This window comes from Vipera ursinii (assembly GCF_947247035.1).
Source record: "Vipera ursinii genome assembly, chromosome: 5".
NCBI lineage: Eukaryota > Metazoa > Chordata > Lepidosauria > Squamata > Viperidae > Vipera > Vipera ursinii.
Window position 1 is genome coordinate 23,609,819 of NC_139518.1, and position 22,482 is coordinate 23,632,300.

The window sequence follows — 22,482 nt, forward strand, 5'->3', positions numbered from 1 at the left end:
ACATTCTGGACAGAGAGGACCACTGGTTTGAAGGAGGGGTCAAAGAGGCCATCTACATTAAAACTTAACAGCCCTCTCTCAACAGAAGGGGAGAGACACAACACTACTTATATCCTGTTTAAAACACTGTTCTTCAGCAGTTCCAAAAAGGTTCCTCACCCATTTGCACTATTTAGGTGACCCTGAGGACACAGATAAACCTCCAAGTGTCCTCAACAAGAATGCTAACAACCAGATGACTGTAAGGAATATAAATCCTTCTATTCTCCACCATTCAGTTAGAACTGAAGAAGCTTCTTGGATGAGAAGCAAAATGTCTTCAAGAAAAATCAAGAAAGTACAGTTGTCTTTTGAAAAAGTACCTTTGGGTTTCCAAAATGGAAGTCTTCAAAATAGCAATAGCACTTAGACTTGTATACCATTTCATAGTGCTTCACAGCTCTCTCTAAGCAGTTTACAGAGTCAGCTTATTGCCCTTAACAATCTTGGTCCTCATTTTACCGACCTTGAAAGGATGGAAGGCTCAATCAACCTTGAGCCAGTCAGGATCAAACTCCTGGCAGTGGGCGGAGTTAGCCTGCAGTACTGCATTCTAATCATTGCACCACCATGGCTCTAGATGATAATGTAGATTATATTCAGGAGCAATATTCTGTTTCAGAAATTCTCCTTTATGAATTGTGATGATCGATATTCTTAAGAAAGTATGTGAATGTATGGATACAAGCACAAGAATTACATCCACAATGCACAGGACTTCCCAGTAATTATTTCAGGTTAGGGAAATGGTCAAAATGCACTTTGATGTTTGTGTCTTCTGATTTGTATGCACTTTTGAATGACCATCCTTGGCTTTCAATAGGCAGTGGGATATATTCCTTACCATTTTGTGATTGTATTTAAAATCTGTGTATTGCACATTAATTTAGTATGTCTGTGCGTGTGTGCATGTGTACATGCATGCTTTCAAATCAATTTTGCCTCTTGGCAACTGTGTAGGTAAGTCCATGCAGTTTTCTTAATTGCATTTTCACAAGTGCTTTGGCTTTAATTTCTTCTTAGGGCTGAGAGAGAGAGGCTGAGCCAAAATCACCCAGCTAGGGAGGGTGCCTAAGGTGGGACAGGAATGCACAGCCTCCTGATTTTTAGCCAGCTGCCCTAAAACTACACAAAACTGGCTCTTTTAAATTTAACCATCTTTTATAACTGCAAAAATACAGGATTGAAAGCCATTAAATACATGAACAACTTGCAAATGATGGTCTGCAATTCAAAACTCTTTTTGCAACATTTGTAGGTTCCTGAATTGTAGGACCTCCTGAAGAAGACTATTGTTTCTTCTTAGCCCTAAAGAAACAGTGACCAACAACTTCTCCCACCCCAGTGTTTATATGTGTATGTGTGGAAATGTCCTACAATACAGATGCATTGATGGTAAACAAGTCCCATATGAAAAAAATTGTGGCCCATTTCCTCATACATGTTATTTACAATGTCCCTTCAATATCAGCCCCTATAGTTGCTCACCATCCTAATAAGTGACTCCACACTAAAACAGAATTTAAGTCATATTCAAGAATGTAGATTTAGTTTGGCTGTTTATTTTGGGTAGCTTGGTTATTATAAGTGAAAGTAAACCTCATAAGGCCTCAGTAGAAGGAGTAAAATGCAGTTACATAGGTAAAAATCTGGCCCTAAATTCTTGTTCTATTGTTGTTGCAGGACCATCTTGACAGTCTAAAACACAAGAATACTGGCAACAAGCTGAAATTACATCATGTTTCATCATGAAAATGTCCTGGGACAATCGATTGATAGGTTTGGATACAACTGCAATGGAACTATGTCCAAGAGACAGCTCTGTGGATTTCAGGCAATTGTTCATAATGATTTTCTAAACAGAGTTTAAAGTAAGTCCTCATAGCAATAATTAAAACAAGTTTTTTTTCAAACATAGCAACTTTGTGGAATTAAAATCTATACTTCTTAATAAGCACTGATCTAAACAGACTGCAAAGCCTCAATAGATATAACAATTGTTGTTGAACAGGGAAGTTCAAAGGGGTGAAAGAAAACTTACAACATTTCTAATTAGTGAAAGACAAATTCAGACATGTGATGCAATATGTACCATGTTTTCCCCAAAATAAGACCGGGTCTTATATTAATTTTTGTTCCAAAAGATGCGTTAAGGCTTATTTTCTGGTTAGGTCTTATTTTCAGGGAAATACAGTACTAAATGCATCCATCTGGCTGACGATTTTACCTGGGGCTTATTTTTGGGGTAGGGCTCATATTATGAACGTCCTGAAAAATCATTCTAGGGCTTTTTTCTGGTTGGGTCTTATTTTCAGGGAAACACAGTAGTAAAAAGGAAAGATGTACCCATACAGTTTTTGCTAAGGATTTTAATAACATTTTCCTTTGATTTTCAACACTACTTGAGATAGTCAGGAGAGGATTTTGTTTTCATTGTGGTGACTTGGCTCTGAAATTACTTCAGAAATGTTCACCTGGTCTCTTACTACCAGTTTTGAGATAGGCAATTTTATCTAGGTAAGATATTTCAAGATCTGGAATCATTACCCCTTGAAACAACACATTTCATTTGTTCACAGTGGCATCCATGTCTGCTGTGAAGTTTATCAAAATAACAAAAACAACACTGTACTGCAAGCTCTACCTGTTTTGAGGGCACATGCAACATCATGACATGTGTAGGAAAGGGATGGAGTTTGTATTGGGACCCCACGATGATGTTTTATTAGCTCCTACCTTTTTCCCATCTTCAGTGAAAGAAAATAAACTATTCTTTTTATGACATTGAGTAAGAACCGGCTGAAAAAACACAGGAGAATTTTACTGCACAGCACAAAAACATTTACTATATGTGGGATCTGGAATCATTATTCCCAAATTTATACTTACCTGCCAAGGTTCAAATTCATCTATAGTGGCACATTGATTATCAGGAATAAAGGGTCCGTCACCAGTTTCACACATGCGCAATTGGTCGAGGCCATAAGCAACAGCATAAACTGCTTTGTAGACATTATACGTTATTCTAAGTTCTGAAACATCCAAATATGTATTATTAAGGTCTTCAAGTTTCTCTTTTCCCGTGCATAACGTATCTGAATAAAAATTGACAATGTTCTCATGACCAGTCACATTTTTCCGGTTGTCTGTATTATATGATATATTCATACCAGGCCAGGTGCAGTTGAATGCTGACTGCCAAAATTCGATTGTCATATCATTTGAATCCTTATTTGGGTCTACTTGTAGAAGAAATTCCCGCAAGCCTGGAATTTCACCCCTTCGTATCCCAAAGCCAATTGCCCCACCAAGAAGTGGAAAATATTCAGGTCTAGCAACTAAGGCAGAAGTGACCCATGCCTCACTTGCTATCCATGTTATGCCAGTAACATTACTAATCATAAGCTCTTCAACTAGGGGATGAAAGTCAATATCAGAAGAGTAAACCACAATGACTGTAGCGTTGTTTTCTTTTACAATTTTAACAACAGCTTTGATCTTCTCCCTGTTATATATTTTAGGAATTGTTTCTGAGAAGGCAATGCAGGTATAGATGTTCTCAACGGCTTCTTTAAAAGCTTTGACGCCATATTTCCCATAATCATCATCGGCAGCAATGGTTCCAATCCATCTCCAGCCAAAATGGTGAACTAATTCGGCCATCCCCCGTGATTGTACCTTATCACTTGGAATAGTGCGGAGATAGGTTGGGAACTGATATTTATCAGAGAGAAGTGAGGAAGAGGAAGCATAACCAACCTATGAAAGGAATAAAGAGAAAGAATAAACAGTTTGCACAAGCTATCGCATGTGACCACAAGGGCCAGAAGGACTTGAGTTAGATTCTTAGCACATTTGATTCTATCAACCCAACTGTCATGGAAAGCTTCCTTGCTGGTTTTCTAGAAAGAGCAACTTTTCTAGAAATCCTTAGCTTAGGAATCAGGTCAGCATTTCTACTGAAAAGTGTCAGGTGAAAAGTCAGATGTAAGTGTAAGCGGTCATAAGTCACTTTTTTCACTGCTGTTTTAATTTCAAGTGGTCACTAAATGAATGGTTGTAAGTCGAGGATTACCTGTATGTTATTATGAACACTGCTGAAGGCTTTGCATATAACACTGACAGAGATGTAACCAAGTTTGTGGCTGTTTATTCTCACCTCTTCTGCCAAATGTTTTTTAAACATTTGGATCATAATTCCCATCATCAGTCAACAAGATTATTGAATTGGGATGGTGGGAACTGCAGTAAATATTGATAACATTTTCCATGTAAAACTAATCACTTTCAGATTGTTCACAAAGTGAAGAGGTCTCGGCTGGTGTTGGAGAAGAAGAATTCCATCTATGATTTCAATGCTCCCCCACCAGACACATCCTCCTGACAAATAATGTTTATGCAATTATTGTACCTGAGGGAAATAATAAAGCCCAAGGATTCTTGAGGAAGCAATGGAAAGAGTCGACCCACCAGCTCCAACAATTGCAGCTAAAGGAGCACCGGTACTGCATCGGAAGACAGGAGTTGTTTCATTTTGCCCGGTGAGGAATGACAAAGAATTCTCCACTGTCTTGGACATTGTAAAGCATGTGTCATAGATTTGATAGCCAAGAGTTATGTTTGGTAGAAGGTCTTCATTTTTATTAATATCATTGATGGCATGTATCATGGCTTTGACCCAACGGTAACCTCGAAAATTAAACCTGCAGAATACAAAAAGGTTGAATGCATGCAATCACTTCAGTATGTTAAGACAAAATGACACCTTTCATATTTATCACATGTTATTCAGATAAACAGTATATTCAATGAAGAATCTTTTTTTTATATCTCAGGATAAGCAATCCACAATTCTGGGCGGCTTCCCTCCAGAGGTCTTTTGAAGATTCCATAGGGCTGAGAGGGTTAACAAGAGAAATAGGTGCTTTAATATTTTCTTTCTCACTCTTGTGTGAAGATATCACCTCTACTAATTCAGGTAAAGGAGGGCAGATTGCAACTCCATAGCTCTATGGAACCCCTCAACTCATCTTGTCATTGCAGCCTTAACAGCTACCCTTATTGTGCTATCAAATATTGTGAGCCCAAAATTGTGATGTAGCTTGGTGTGGAAAACAGGCATTAATAAGCATACATCCGAAAAGAAGTTTAACACAGTTTAAAAACTTGAAAGTAATATATTTTTACAGCTTCCCCTAAACAATAAGGAAAAAAGTGATCTTGGTTTGCTGGCTTATCTTGTGATAAGCCAAGCTAGCAAACCATTTAGAATTTTGGTCACATCTGAGATATAGCACTGTTATTACTGTACAGCAGAGAGCCAAGACAGTAATTTTACAAAGTTTTCTAATACATCAGGTTTTATATTTGTATTCTATAATAACAATAACAACAAACAACAACAACAACAATAATAATAATAATAGATGGAAAACCAAAACTTTGCATGGACAGCATTTGAAAAACATTGAAAGAAAATGTGATAACAACTTGACATGGGCATGGCTTAAGATGGGAACCATCAAGAAAGAAATGGAAGGCTTAATACTGGCTGCTCAAGAACAAGCACTACAAACTAATGCCATGAAAGTGAAGATACAAAAATCTACTGACAATCCAAATTGCCGACTTTGCAATGACAAAGTTGAAACTGTTTCACATTTAATATGTGAGTGCAGCAAAATCACACAAACTGATTACAAAGCTAGACATGACCGAGTTGCTAAACTAATCCACTGGGCATTGTGTAAAAAATACAACTTGTCTGTGTCAAAAAAGTCGTGGGAACATAGGGTGGAAAAAATTGTCGAGAATGAGAAGGTGAAGATCTTGGGGGACTTTTGAATACAGACAGATCCCCATTTGGAACACAACATGCCAGATATCGCAGTTGTAGAGAACCAAAGCGTACAGCTGATTGATATCACTGTACCAGGAGATGCCAGAATCGAAGAAAAAGAACTGGAAAAAATTACGAAATACCGCAAACTGGCCATCAAAACTGTGTGATTATGGATAAAACGTGTAACAGTGATACCCATTGCAATCGGGGCACTGGGAACTATATCCAAAAACTTTGCAAAATACATCAAGAAATTGCAGCTTCCTGCAATAATTCCAGCAAAGCTACAAAAAACTGTGCTACTCGGAACATCTTACATTTTAAAGAGATACCTGGTTGATACCTAGGATGCTGGCAGCAACCCATGTCAACCATTAGTGCCAGTCAAGTTGAATGTTCAGTTGACTGAGGTTCATGTTTAATGAATAAAAGTTTTATAATAATAATAGTTTAGTCCAACCCCCTGCTCAGGAAGGAAACGCTATACCATTTCAGACAAATGGTTGTCCAGTCTCTTCTTAAAAACTTCCAGTGTTGGAGTATTCACAACTTCTGGAGGCAGGTTGTTACACTGATTAATTGTTCTAACTGTCAGAAAATTTCTCCTTAGTTCTAGGTTGCTTCTCTCTTTGATTAGTTTCCATCCATTGCTTATTGTCCTGCCTTCAGGTGCTTTGGAGAATAGCTTGACTCCCTCTTCTTTGTGGCAACTCTGAGATATTGGAACACTGCTATCATGTCACCTCTCGTCCTTCTCTTCATTAAACTAGACATACCCAATTCCAGCAACCTTTCCTTATATGTTTTAGCCTCCAGTCCACTGATCAAATTTGTTGCTCTTCTCTGTACTCTTTCTAGAGTCATCTTTTTTTACATCTTTTCTATATTGTGGTGACCAAAACTGGATGCAGTATTCCAAGTGTAGCCTTACCAAGGCAAGTGGTATTAACCCTTCACGTGATCTTGGTTCTATCCCTCTGTTAATGTAGCCTACCACTGTGTTGGCTTTTTTGGCAGTTGCAGCAAGTGTGGGCTCATATTTAAGTGATTGTCCACTAGGATTCTGAGATCCTTGTCACAGTTACTACTACTGAGCAAGGTACCACCTATACTGTACCTGTGCATTTGATTTTTCTTGCCTAAATGTGGAGCCTTACTTTTTTCATCATTGAATTTCATTTTGTTAGATATCACCCAATGTTCAAGTCTGTCAAGTCTATAGCTTACCTTAACACATCTTCTTGCTCTATTTTTCTCATCAGAAATCTTATGCTGATGTGACAGACCATATCCAAGAATAGAATAGTATCTTGGATGTAATACTAGAAATGTTTGCCATGTAATGGAAATAAAATTGTACAATCTACCAAAACACGTTTACTGGCTCATAAACTGGCAACAAATAATACAGCCCAAGAATATCCTGCATTCTTCCCTCAAAAAGAAATAAAACACAAAATATACCTCTCTTTACAGATATTTTTGAGAATGAGGATGCTCAAATTTCTGAATGTTTAAATGTGTCTACAGTTTTGATACTTGGGATGTATCATACAGATTTTCTAGCATTAAAAAAATTGAGTTCACAAAAACCTGTAACCCTGACATTGCAACACTGACACAATGCAGATCGCCCAATTTTTCCAGTCTGATCACTTTCAGAATTATGTTATCTTTGGCAGTGGGGGCAAGAAAATATAAATGGGGAAGAAAAAAAAAAGAAGAAGAAGAAGAAGAAGAAGAAGAAGAAGAAGAAGAGGAGGAGGAGGAGGAGGAGGAGGAGGAGGAGGAGGAGGAGGAGGAGGAGGAGGAGGAGGAGGAGGAGGAGGAGGAGGAGGAGCATTCTGGTCATATGTACAGATGTCATCAGTTTTATTTAATTTCATTACACTAAGCTCCACATTTGTGTCTCTGCATATAAATTAGCATACAAAAATGCTTAAATAGTAAGGGTGGGGTTGGGAAAAAAGTGGTCCTCTTACAAGAAACATGGCAGGGTTTTTCTCCTCTAATGTCATATCAGCTGGTAGCATGTGCTTTGTCTTTCTGCCTCTAACCTCCCACATCTTAAAAACCCAGGAAAGTAATTAATCTTAGATTATGGTTTCTTTCTAATTAAGGAAAACACAAAGGAAACTTAACTGTGTTGTTGCTCTTTGCACCTCTCATAAAGAGGTTTTCAGGTCAGGCTCAAAATGAGTGAGGGATATTTTTCCGCTGTTGACATGAGAATGCACAGCATTAAGTCACATTGTCAAAGCCACAGTCAACTTTTAAAATCATTGGGATGCATTACCAGAAATTGGTATAGCTGTGATGGAAGAAAAGGCCAAAATAATTATAAACATTATAAACATCATCACTATTATTTCCCCAATCATCTCCTTGGTATTACTATCATTAGGAGATGTTTCATATGCCTATATTGTACCATGGATATTTAAAGTCTCTGTTTGTATGCCACCATTAGTTTAATGGAATTAGTGACATATAAATTAAGTATCAGTACTATTGCTGATAGTGCTATCATCATCACCATCATCATCATCAGAACCAGTTTGGTGTAATGGTTAAGATGCTGGCCTAGAAACCAGGAGAGTATAAGTCCTTAAGTATGAAAGCTGGCTGGGTGATTTCATAAAGTACTGAAGGGGGGGGAATCTGATAAATAAATAAACATCCTGCCCAGACTGATAATTCACAATTCCATAAGTCTTGTTTAAGAAAAGAAGAGGCAAAAACACCTCGTAAAAAATGTCCCACTTTTGGAGGCTCAGCTACTCTTGCAAGGAGAGGCAAACATTTTGAGATATCATATAAATAAATAAATTTAACTAGAAGCAAAAAGCATACATAAATCTTTGGAAATATATAGTCAATTTAATTTGCCATCTGATATATTTTTAATAGTTTACAGTAAGGCTGGAAAATGCAAACTGTTACACAATCTGAAACCCAGGTGCTTTTAAATGGTTTCTATTTTTTTGCTAATTGGAATTGATTTGACATTTCCAAATATTAATAAGCTGAATAATCTATTTTGGAAAAATCATACAGATAGTCCTTGATTTACAACCACAGTTATTATTATTATTATTATTATTATTATTATTATTATTATTTATTATTATTATTATTATTATTATTATTATTATTATTATTATTATTATTATTATTATTATTAATTTTATTTGTATACCGCCCTTCTCCCGAAGGACTCAGGGCGGTGAACAGGGCAATACATGTTAAAAGGCAGAATACAAAAATTAAAAAAGATTAAACAAAGTGCCCAGAACTCTTAAATAGGTTAAAACACATTTAAAAGTAATAAAAACCCAACCCCATCCCATCAGGCCAGGCCCGCCTGTTCAAAAAGATACGTCTTTAGATCGTGCCGGAAGGAGCGAAGGTCGGGTGCCATCTGGAACTCAACTGGAAGACGGTTCCATAAATCCGGTGCGCCCACAGAGAAGGCCCTCCCCCTGGGGGCCACCAGTCGGCATTCTTTGACTGGTGGCACCCTGAGGAGACCCTCTCTGTGGGAGCGTATTGGGCGGAGGGACGTTGATGCCGGCCGCAGGTGCTCCCCAAGGTATTCCGGACCCATACCATGTAGGACCAGAATTTCCATTGCTAAGCAAGGCAGTTGCTAAGTTAGTCACAGGCAATTCTACAACCTTGTTTGCTGTGGAGGTTAATTAAATCACGGCAGTTATTCAGATGGTTGTTAAGCAAATCCATCTTCCCCCATTGACCTTGCTTGCCAGAAGCTCTTTGGGAAGGTCACAAACGGAAGTCAAATCCCCCTGGAATACTTCAATTGTTGTAAATACATGCTGGTTGCTAAGCAACCAGATTTTGATCATGTGACTGTGGAAATTTTGTGATGGTCAAGGATCGATTGTAAGTCAATTTTTTTTCCAAATGGTTGTAAGACAAGGATTAAGAGCCTTGGTGGAGCAGTGGGCTAATGCCTCCTTAAGTAATACCAGCTGCCTGCAATTAGTGCAGGTTCGAGTCCCACCAGGCTCAAGGTTGACTCAGCCTTCCATCCTTCCGAGGTAGGTAAAATGAGGACCCAGATTGTTGGGGGCAATAAGCTGACTTTGTAATAATGCCGCTTGGGGGGGGGCAAAAGCCCTAATAAGCAGGCATATACATAAAATGAAGGCTATTGCTAAGCACATTGTGCTTTAAATTGTAAGCCGCCCTGAGTCTTTGGAGAAGGGCGGGATATAAATGGGATTGAAATAAATTTTTTAAAAAATTACCTGTAGTGTCTTTATTCATACACCCAGTATCATAAATGAATTGGGATTCTGTATACATTTTCCTTCCTGGGCTTTTTTATTTTGATAAGGAAAAGGATCAGAGGAACTGGGCAAATCCTAACATTGTACATAGATGCTTAATTTTCCTGCAGTTTCCTTCCCATATAGGTCGGACATGTTTGTTTGTTCTCTTTGAGATGATCAACCCTACTAATATCTGTACAGCCTTCTGTATTTTTTTAAAATACATAAATCTGCTTTTCCCCATGTTGTTCAAATGCATAAACGTTTACTGCCTTAGAAAAGTTGTGATGACTGCAGAATTAGCCTGTATAACAATCAGGCTAGTCTTGCAAATAGTGTTTGGTTTATTTTGTTTGATGTTTATCAATTTGAGGAAGTCTCCCAACCACAAATTCTCAAAAGTAGTCTAGGTAAAAGCCTACGTGGTGGAAAGAAAACTGAGAAACTGAAGGCAGAATGTGATGAAGTATTAGTCTACACTGCATTTTGGTTTGGACTGTAAAGCAAAAAATACTAATGAAAATATTTGGAGGGGATAAGCGATAAGTGAGGGGACACAGCAAAACTCTTGAGGGCTATTATGATGGCTTCATCTCCAGAGAAACAGCAGAATACAAACCAATAAACCAGTCTCTTAAATGCCCTAACAACTGCTCTGCTAGGTTAGACCAGACTGGGAATGAGAAGTCTGTATTTTGTATTTTGAAACTAGAAAGCTGAACTCTTGCTTGGAAATTAAAGCATGTACAATAAGTACAAGGGAAAGTCTCATGTGAAATTTCAAAGTTCATTCAAAGTGTCCAACTCTGAACAATACACATATTTGTTGCTGTTCACTGACAGAAAAAAAAGAAACATATAAACAACTCTAGCAATTACTCACCAATCAGAATATAATATAAATATAGAATACTGTCTTTTAATCTTTTTCACAAATAAATATTGCAACGTTCCTACTATTGTAGCAATAAAAGAACTTCAAAGTAAATAAAGATTAAATGAATATACAAAGAGTAAAGTTAGTGTCAGTATTATCTCAGTGGAAAGGCTCATACACCCAGACAGAGATTTTTTTTTCCTGGAGAATGTACGTATGTGTCTGGCAATATATACTGCTCAAAAAAATAAAGGGAACACAAGATAAGACATTCTACTATTAAATACAGCACATTGTGTTGTTTAAGTGTTCCCTTTATTTTTTTGAGCAGTATATTTCAAGATGTGATATTCTTTCCAGCCAGATTATCATGAGTGTTAAAAATAAAATGAATTTGCGAGAGCCTTCCATTATTTAAAGCACAATTATTTGTGGATTGCCTGCTATCCTGCACTTCTCAGGATAGCACAATGTGAAAAAATTCTGAGTGTAGAGGGGGAAGAGCAGATCACATTTCCACCTTTAATTATAAAACTTTGGCCAATGTTGGAAAATGAAATTCAAATTTGGGAAAGCTGTTAAAAATATAAGTTTTTTTAAAAAAAATACCAATATACTAATATTATATTGTAATGCTTCCATTAATGTTTTCTTAGGGCATTTTCACCTCACAAATGCCTATAAACACCTCTTGTCTTGCAGTAACGAAAATCTCCTCACCTCTACTTCATATAAAATAAATAAATTACCGTGGTACAAGGTACACAAGCCGAGCTCTTATTTCCAGTGCAGCTGGCTGACGGAAGCTAAAGAATTCTGAGCTGATATGAAAAAAAACACCATCATTTTTATGTAAAATCCACTGCGGACCACTAAAATGAATAAGCAGCAATGAGGACCTTTTGAAAGTTGAAATATTTCTATGACTGTGGCACCTGGAGGGAATGGGACTTATATTTTGTTCAATTTAAGCAGGAAGAATAGTGATGGAAATGAGATAGTTCTTAATCCAGGACCTGGAAAGTGGAGTGAGGTAAGAGATAAAACTTTTGCTCACATGTTCCTCACAGTAGTGATGCAACTTCCCCATCTCACCCCACCCCAATTTCTAAGAAACTAAAGCAGGGCCCACAAAAAGCTAGCCAACACCATAAAAGTACACAAGTCAAGAATTGGTTCTGAAAAATGTGAAGTTCTTATCTGGAGGTAAAGTAGATGCAATTAGCTGTAGTCATGAATTACTAAGTTACATAAATAATTCTGAAGAGTAACTTGCAGATAGGGAGTGTGATTGGATTTCAGAAAAACTTTAATATGCTGTTTTCCAGCCAGTTCTGATGTGGATTGATCTCCTTCACACCAGTTCTTTGCCTGGAGAACAAATTGTTCATAGAGCATGTATAAGCCATGCTAAACTAAGGTGGAAGGATCCTCTCAAAAATTAACATTAGGAGTGCAAAATATAATCTTTAGTTTACCATAATTTTTGCAAAAGAATTTAACAATTTATTAGTATGATGATCTCTAATGCTAGACAAGATATTAATCAAGGAAGGAAAGATAGGTTGAGGAATTGCAATTTGCCAAAGAAATGGTTCTTTGACTTCACCCTTGGGGAGGCATCTCCCAGATATTTGGACAGTACCCACTCTTCTGAGGTTTTGGAAATCTCTTAAAACCCAGCTCTGTTTCTAGGGTCATATGAATGTGACTCATTGGCCAAGCTTCAGTTTTAGTTATTTTTTTGTATTGTTCATTGTTCTAGTTGTTGTAGTCTTGTATTTGCAGGTTTAATTGTTTACTGCTTATGGATTTTGTAAAACCATCCAGAATTTTCTACAGTGGGCAGCTATATTGAATTAGACTAAATGAAGTGAGATTTTATTACTAAGTCCTAATTTATAACCTACTTTTGAAAAAAGGGAAAAAGAAGTGTCCCAAAACAGTCAAAGATGATCTAGATTAATTACACTGGTTCAAATCTATGTATATTAATGTTGTGGAAACAGAACTAATCTCTGTTCACCTTGACAAATAACATGCTTGTAATAGAAGGAATAGCTCCATGTGGGATCTCTCAATCAAAATAGACAACATGGAGTCCACCTTTTTTTTTCAACTACAGCTCCCATTTGTCATTGTCATTTCTCAAGGATGTTGTGAATATTTTAGCAGCTACCCTACTTTCTGTGACTGCAAAAACTGCATCTTGCAACATTTTCACAGAAAATCAGTAGTCCTAATATTACACTTGTGTTCCAAGTAAGCCAGGCATATAATTGACTTTATTAGGTGATGAACATTTGAATTTAGAAATCAGCAAGATAGTATAAGGCAAAGAGAAAAATGTTCACTTTGAAAATGATAATTCAGTATCAGAGAAGAAAATGTTAGGGGTGAATAGCATTGGTCCCAATCAACAAACTTTTTGCTTACTCTATAACCTGTGATTAGCTAGCAGTCCAAGCTGCTAGAAACTCCAAAAGACAATGAAGTTAAGATAAATTGTGCCTGGTTCTGGGAAGGTTGTTTTTTTTTAATTCCTGTTTGCTTAAATAAGCAAAGCCTAGTAGACCAAGTACTATTAAGATTGTGCTTGAAACTTGTATGGTCTTCCTCTACCCCTATACATGTGCTTCCTCTAGTCTCTTCTAGAAATTCTATTGAATGTCTGTTTTCATCCTTGTGGTTTGTATCAACTGCATCCATATATAAGATGTTTTGAAGCCAAAAATCAATTGGTTGTATGAAAGGAGGATTGGAGAAAGGAAGACAACCTTCTAATTAATTTAACAGAACAAGGAAGAATCTGGAGATTTGTAGAAGCTTGAGAGTAGAATTAAATTTTTGATGTCAGAACTAGAGACACAGATGCAAGGCTTGGTATCAATCAAAACTATTTTCAGAATACTGAGAGCAATTGTTTATTTTTCCTAGTTCTGAACCAAACAAGGTGTTCAGCCTATTTATGAAAAATAGTTTATGGGTTATTAAAACTAAAAAAAGGCAATATTAGAAACCCACAACTGCCATGAGCTGCTCAACACCATTGTACAGTTAGCCTGGTTATTTACACATAATTCCTAAATTTGTAAGACTTCCTTTACACAAAGCAAGTTTCTTAAACAGATTGAGATCACTTCCTTATTCTGTATGTGTTCTGTCACACTGATATAGGGGATGATATATCATTTTTACATTATTTTTAATAGTTGCTTGATTTTTATCATATATCTATAAAAATGGGAGGAAAAAACCCTTCAAAATTAGAGGGCAGAACCATTAATCTATGAGACATACACAGGAATAACTTGCATATAAAGTATATCTAAGTCACTTCAAAATAGGAGGATTGTTAGACTTTAAACTTGCCAGCAGGTTACAATTACACCAGGATTTCCTCTAAGGCAATCAAAGATACTACTTGTAAAAAATATTGCATGAAAACAGTGCTATCAAAACATTGTTCTAAGAAATCTTTTTTTTTTAAAAAAGTTATGTATATTTTTGCAGTTCTGCAAAGGTTAGAAGAATGCCGAGGGAATTGCAGACAGTGCTATTTTCTCTAACCTTATGTGGCTAATTTGACACCCCCTAGTAAGTAAAGAAAGCAAGTAGTTCAATCTCTCAAGATGAAACTGTCAGCCCGAACTGCCTTTGCAAGTAGAAGATCCCAAAGTTGATGAAATTAATGAAAATTAATGAAAAATTTTCAGCTTAACAGAGTACTTGAGAATCCTATATCCTGTGAATGAAATTAAGATTGGCCAGGTAACTAGCCAGGTTCATATGATGCTGTATATCCTGCTCCTGACAGTAATCAACTAGATACTAAGTAAGACAGTAAAAGAACTCGAAGACAACTGTGGATGTTTAAGTTAGTTTTACCAAAAAAATCTAATTACATTATCCAGTTAACCGTACTCCATGTCTGTCACCAAAACTTTTCTTCATTATAGCATCAGCTGGGTTTCTGGTAATACACTTACAATTTTATGGGCATGTATACAGTTTACAGAGTATTTCATAAAGCAGGCCAGTATAAACTGTTAAACGTTTTTCAAAAGTCAGTGAATACAATAACTGTTTATTTTCTTGTTTCTCTTTTCCATGGATTGTCTGCTGGTGAAAATTTGGCCACAGGTTGGGTAGAAACAACTCTATTTTCTAATTGTGTGTTCCCACTGTTTCCAGAAACATAGATTTTCATGAGGACATTTCCAATGATAGCTAGAAAGTTTATGTCTCAGTAACTATGAACTTTCATCAAAACTTAAGAATTATTTAATCAAAACAATGATAATTGCTCATGTTTATACAGAAGGGCTCTTCTCTGAGCATTAAGTGAGTCATAGCAATGAATTAGTCACTGGGTCTAGTTCAGGGGTATCAAACTGGCAGCCCATGGCCCGGTTTCATCATACTGAAGCCACGTTCCCCCCCCCCCCCCGTTGCTGGCAGTGCAAAAAGAGTCGTGATATGTCACAACATGTCATGTGACGTGGTGAGTTTGATATCTGTGGTCTAGTTGATCTTCATCAATTTTGAGTTCCTCAGCTGTTATTCCAGCCATTCCAGGTGCTTTGTCATTTTTCAGCTGCTTTATTACTATTTTTACTTCATCTCAACTTTCAAGGTGCAATATTCTGAGGGTGGATAAACAGTGGATCCACTGGTAATCCCCACAGTTCTCCCTAGTTGCAGTTACAAGAAGATTTATCTCCATCTTTGAAGTCATTGTACAAATATTCTATCATGATTATAAATAGCATTGGTTATTGACACTTAGGCATCTGAGACAGGCAAAGAGCATGTGGTGTTTGCTTAGACTTTTCCACTTTCAGCCACGCTGATTCAGTGTGTCTCATGATCTGCTTTTGGCCTATAATCTCATGGTTGAATTGTCTATATTGAGCATTATCAACAAGCTTGGCTTATTTACCTTGGTTTATCAAGTCTGTGGACCAGATGGAGCACTAACTCCATCTGCAGGAGAAACAATAGAATAGAATAGAATAGAATAGAATAGAATAGAATAGAATAGAATAGAATAGAATAGAATAGAATAGAATAGAATAGAATAGAATAGAATAGAATAGAATAGAATTGGAGGGGACCTTGGAGGTCTTCTAGTCCAGTCCCCTGCTCAAGCAGGAGAACTTATACCATCTCAGACAGGTGAATGTCTAGTCTCTTCTTGAAAATCTCCAGTGATGGAGCTCCCACGATTTCTGGGGATAAGCTGTTCAACTGGTTGATTGTCCTCACTATCAGGAAGTTTCTCCTTAATTCCAAGTTGCTTCTCTCTTTGATCAGTTTCCAACCATTGTTTCTCATACTATAGCTGATCTCAAGTCCCCCCACCCTAAGGAAAATAGCAATAGCAGTAGCACTTAAACTTATATACTGCTTCATAGATCTTTTCAACCCTCTCTAAATGGTTTACAGAGTCAGCAGATTGCTCCCAACAATCTGCATCCTCATTTTACTGACCTCAGAAGGACAGAAGGCCGAGTCAACCTTAAACCTCTCAGAATCAAACTCCTGTAGTGAGCAGTGAGTTAGCCTGCAATATTGCCTTCTAACTACTGTGCCACCACAGCTCTTTGTAGATCAGGGTTGAAATGAGGGGTCCTTGATGATGTCACTTAGTTTGGGCAATGAAACATCTGCAAGAAAACAACCAAGCTCAGAGAGCACCAAGAACCTCTCAATCGCAAGTCCAGATAAAGGAGGAGGGTTAGTTCCCCCTGTTAAAGTACTATAAAACTGTACACGTTTACATGGAAATGGACAAATCAAACACAGAAAATAAAAACTATGAACTCAACTAATCCTGTGCTACATATATTCTTCTCTACTGGAATGCAGTCACCATTTTTTTTATTTGAATTAAAAATACCATAGGAATCCACTCACAGGGTTGGAATGAGTCACTTAACCCATCAGATCCAATTCTGTAGTTTACAATCTTAATTTTAACTTTCTAAGTAAAGTATCCCCACTCCGCCCCCACTAAGTTTACAGAGTCAGCCTATTGCCCCCAACAATCTAGGTCCTCATTTTACCGACCTCAGAAAGATAGAAGGCTGAGTCAACTCTGAGTCAGTCAGGATTGAACTGCTGGCAGTTGGCTGAGTTAGCCTGCAATTCTGCATCCAACCACTGTGCTATCAGGGCTGCAGTGAAGAAGGCCTCCGTATCTCCCTTGGTAATTAGTTCAGTTATCAATTCTACCTGTTCTCTTAAGGTGCAGAGAAAGTTTTTAAGGCTATTAAGGATCCTACAATGTAATATAATTATATAGTCACCCATTTCGTATACATGTCTTTGGTGTCTAACGATTACTAACAAAATAAAACAAAATAAAACAACAATCTTTTTTTTAAAAAAAACAATAGCATAGCTGACTCAGGAATTCTGGGAGTTGAAGTCCATGAGTCCTAAAAGAGCCGAGGTTGCCTACCCCTGGCATAGAGCAACTGCCAATAGCAGTCACAATGTTCCACATTCAAATCATGAAACAGACTTACCCACACTATTAGGATCCCAGATTAGATGGCTAACCCAGGTTTTTAATGCCTTGTAAAAGACCAGCAGGCCTGGGGCAAGTCTAATTCAAGGGGGGATGATATTCCAGAAGACAGGTAGGAGAGCAGAAAGGCTCTTTCCCTGAGGCACACTGCATGGCATTTTCTCACAGACAAGACCTGTTGCATGCCTCTCCAGCTGGATCTAACAGTATGGATAGTCACCAGTGGGGGGAGACAGTCCCATCAGTAACTTGGCCTCAAGCCAAGAAAAGTTCTAAAGGTAACCACCCTCAATTTATTAGCTTAATCCTTGTGTTCATGTAATTGCTTGTGGAATTATTTTATTTCCAATTAGAATATAACACAGAACAATCAAGGATATCACTGATCTTCTCTACTGCTTAATTTGGTATTAGAACCCTTGGTATGGCTATTAAGACAAACGTGAAATTAATTTCTTAACTGAAATTATGGAGATATCACTTTTAATTCTCCTGATAACTTTGAGCTTATTTGTTTACCTCAACTGTGCACAGGAATGGAAATTAAGTTGATTAGTTACCATTGTTATATTAATTTTAAAGTTACTATTTAACAGCAAGTTCTGGGTTCTAACTTGTATAGCAGTAGGAATTTGATTACTTTTCCAGCACCAAAGAGCTATGTCAGACATATCTGGATCTTATTGAACAAAAAAATTCTAGTTGATTCTTTATTTTCACGAGAAACTGCATAGTGGAGCAATTCTTATTTTAAAATGGCTGGTATTACTTTTTTATTTGGAACACATGGGCTCACAGTGAGATAATTATGCATACCGTAACTAAGTCTTACATAGTAATAACTTTAAATGTTTGAGATTTTACAAAAGGAGTGTAATTTACTTCAAAGGTTAAATGGCAATACATACAGCTGAAATATACATATATATATACATTGTTTGACTCAATACTCTTGTGGCCTCTGAAATTCCAGGGGCCTTGAGACTATTACAGAAGTACTTTACAGGGACTAAGTTATTAATTTATTATCACAAAAAATTACAAAATGATGATAAAAATAAGACAAAATAAAAATGGGACAATATATAAGAAATTTGGAATAGATGAATCATAGACTCTTACATTGCATAATCAGTGGCTTGGGGGGCTAAAGGAATGTTAGATGTTTTTTCTGACTTCAAAACTATTAACTGAGAAAATAAAATCTAGGAACTATTGGAATCCTTGGATAATGTTTAGGAAAAGTTGGTTCTTATCCTTTCTACACTGAGATATAATAAATTTAAAGAAACTTGGGTAGATAAATTGTGGGCATGCCCAGTTACAATTCTTTATTTGTTAGCTATTACAACTATGGTTAACCAGGTTCTTGGAAGGCGGATGAAATTTTAGAAAGTTCAACTTTTACTTTTGAAATTTAGTGAATATTTCCACTTATGAAAAACTTGAATATGCTGGCTAATGCTGTGCAGTGAAACTGTGGGTATTCTGGACAGATCATGTCACTTCAAAGGAGTGTTATCTTTCTTAACACACACACACACACACAGAGAGAGAGAGAGAGAGAGAGAGAGGGAGGGAGGGAGGGAGAGAGACTTTATATCTGATTGTAAACACACAAAGTTGGACAATATTTGATATATAGAGGTCATATTTAATACTTTGGGAGACGCAACGTGAATGAGGCTCTGTCACACTCATGTCTCTGTTTAGAACTTTCTATTTATTCTTTAATAGCAAAAAGGGTCAAGTTTCCCTTTATAAACAGTGTTAAAGCCATTTTAATCTCAAAATGTGGACAAACCACAAACTGCCAGGTTTTAGCAAACACGCCACTGAAATTCAGCAATGCAGTTGAGGGATAGCCATCTGGGGCACCTGTGGGGAAATGGAGCTTGTCGATCAGAAGGTCGGCAGTTTGGCAGGTCGAATCCCGAGTGCCACGTAGCAGAGTGAGTGCCTGTTACTCGTCCCTGGTTTGGGGATTCCAAGCAGGCCTGAGAACTCTAGTAACCCATTCCTATCCTACAGGTAAGGGAGTCTATTTTTTTCGCATTAGTGGTTCCCATAAGCACATCAGCCCAAGTCATTCCAGTGGTCTCAATTGCATTGTTTTCTATGGCAAATGTTGGTCTATGGTTGTTTCTATGCCATTTGAATATTATCTAGTCTCTCATAAACTTGGCTCTCATGAAATTTTGGTATGGTATATTCAGGAGTATCAGTGGGCTTTATCAGAAAAGCAGAACATCTCTTCCAATGATGTTTCTTTTACCTTTTCCCCACTGCAGAGTTGAAACATTCCTTCCCTCTTTCAGTCATCCTAGAGTTATATCAGTGTGAAATTTGCTGTCCTAATTTTTGGTCCCTAACCTGTTTATAAACACTCTGCTTCAAGATACTAAAGTCATTAACTTCCCTCCAAGTAATGGATGACAAAGCATAATGGTTTTACAAATCTTGAGGTTACTTTTGAACACTATTGGTATAAAAAGGAAAACCACAGCTGATCACATTAGGGTCAGAATAGCTAAATACAACTTGAGGTTTGCAATAGTGACGAATATCTGTAGCTCGGGTGTAGGATTGAGATGAAGGTTTGTTCTCTGAGCTTGTGGGTTGGTTTCTGAACATTTCATTACCAGGCTAGATAACGTCTTCAGCAGAGTTTAAGGGATGTCAGTGTTCTTCTGTTTATAAAGGCTTCAGGTGTGGGTGTGTCAAGTGAGGATCTGTGATGGTTTTTGTGATTGACCTACAACCAGCCTACGAACTCCTCAGAATCCAAACCAACAGCACAACCAACCAGACAGCACAGAGACCCTCAACCAACCCATGCAAGCCCCCTCTCCCACCAGCAGTTCACCTCCCAATGACCCTTACCTGATGTAACCTGCCCATCACAACAACCATCACAAGACTCACTGATAACTCACACCTGAAGCCCTTATGAACAGAAGAATACCAAAATCCCCTGAACTCTGCTGAAGATGTCATCTAGCCTGGTAATGAAATGTTCAGGAGCCAACCCACAAGCTCGGAGAATGAACCTTCACTTAAGGTTGCCTCACTCTTGCTTGGAAATGAGATGAAGAATACCTTGGGGGCATTCAAAGATAGTGTTTGAAGTAGACCTTGCCTGGTGCCCCATGATACCAACACCAAGATTTGGATTCAGGAAACTTTGTTCCAAATCTCTATGAAGAGAGAGGATAATAGGAACAAGGAAACAAGTATCTACTGTACATCTGAAAACTGTCTGTTTCCCTGTGCCTCTTCTAAGGTGGATGGACTATTGGATGCAGGTCCAGTGTCCTGCATGCATGAGGCTCCCCTTTTCTTCCTTCCTTCTCCACCATCAACCCAACCACCTTTTAACTGTTAGCAAAAAGAAAGTCAAAATATGTGATCCTATTTGGGAAATTGCAAGGAAGAAGAGGTTTTTAAGAGAGATGGGATGTACTGAGAAAATAGAAGACTACCAAGAAGTCAGAACATATGACTAAGAAGCTGGTGAAGGGATGGAGCACCCAAAAATGTATGACAAGTTACATGACTGGGGGAGGGGGGTTGTTACCTAGGACCTCCTCAACTTCTACAGCAGCCCAGCCTTCCTCACTTCTCTTAAGCATCATTATTTGTCTTAGCTGTGACAACAAACTGCTCTGATTTCTATCTGACAACAACACTCCTTGTCTGATATAACTATTTTCCCCAAACAATAGTAACAAAAGAAGTAGCTTACCCCTCACATTTTGGTGAATTTGGAGGCGTACTTGTTGGATCTTCTTCAAGGATGGTCCTGAAATGTATTGGAAACATGCCTCCTATAACGTGCATGGCTTCCTCAGCTTCTACATAGCCACGTAAATCAAATTTCCCCAGCAGTCGGCATTCTTCCTCCGGCTTATTTGGAGGCTCTGAAGCTGCTTTTCCTGGAGTGGGCACATGCTCCAATATGAAGAGAAACAATCCTATGTACAATAGCCACAATTTTTGACTGGCCATTTTAACTCCGAGCTGCTGGAAGAAAATAATAGCTGTTTTGAAAAAAAAATCAGAGGCTTTTATGAGGTGCTCTCATGTTTATGACTCACCAGCCTATAAAGGAACAGGTGAATTCTCCAAGGACAGAGAAGTTGATTCTTCTTTGCTGCACAGCTGTCAGGATGCAAACTCAAGGCTGAAGAACTGAAGGGACAGGAAAAAGCCCATTTCTTTTCAAAAGGAAAAGAAAACATGCCTTCTTTTTTCCTTTATTTTATTCAAAACGAAGTCATTTGTACTATATCATATGTTTTTGATCTCCTGCAAATAAGTGTGTGTATGGATTGTGATTTATGTTGTTTATATATCAATATTTGTGTTTCATTAATAATATCAAATACTGTATGATTATGTGTGTGTGTGTGTGTGTGTGTGTGTGTGTGTGTGTATGTACAATCATCCTTTTGAGGTATCACACAAAAATATTGCTGGTAAGGTCAAGAATCCTTACAGGCTTTACTCCTAGATTTACTTATAGGAGAATCAGGTATAAACTAATCCAGCTGGTCTCATCTGTCATGAAGACAATTCTCTCTCCTTTATTCATAATGCTTAAGCTTCAACAAAAGTTACATGCCTGGGTTGCCTCAATCCGTATTTTGGTAGCTGTCATTTAGTGCCATATATTGATAAATTTGTCTATGACAATGTATTGCACTATTTATTATTAAGTTAAAACTCACCTTTCATTCAGGAGTTCAAAGCTGTGTACACAGTGCTTCCCTTTTTTGTTTTTCTCTCACCTCTGGAAGTAACGGATGGACTGAAGTACAATACCAGGTCCAAGTAACTCAGTTAACGTCTGAAGCTGGGGCTGGACCAAAAGCTGGGTTCTGACTGTAGTCAT

The 22,482-nt window shown here is 37.6% G+C and overlaps 1 protein-coding gene across 1 annotated transcript in view; it reads right to left on the reverse strand.

The window, feature by feature from the left end:
* Positions 1-22,482, reverse strand: part of LOC310641641 (vomeronasal type-2 receptor 1-like) — a gene marked incomplete at both ends in the record, with an annotated part of 37,386 nt that extends 14,904 nt beyond the window's left edge. Inside the window, 4 exons of the mRNA XM_083364878.1 lie at positions 2,929-3,798; positions 4,451-4,742; positions 21,334-21,628; positions 22,413-22,482. Coding sequence (XP_083221004.1) covers positions 2,929-3,798; positions 4,451-4,742; positions 21,334-21,628; positions 22,413-22,482 — 1,527 coding nt within the window. The remainder of the gene's footprint in view (positions 1-2,928; positions 3,799-4,450; positions 4,743-21,333; positions 21,629-22,412) is intronic.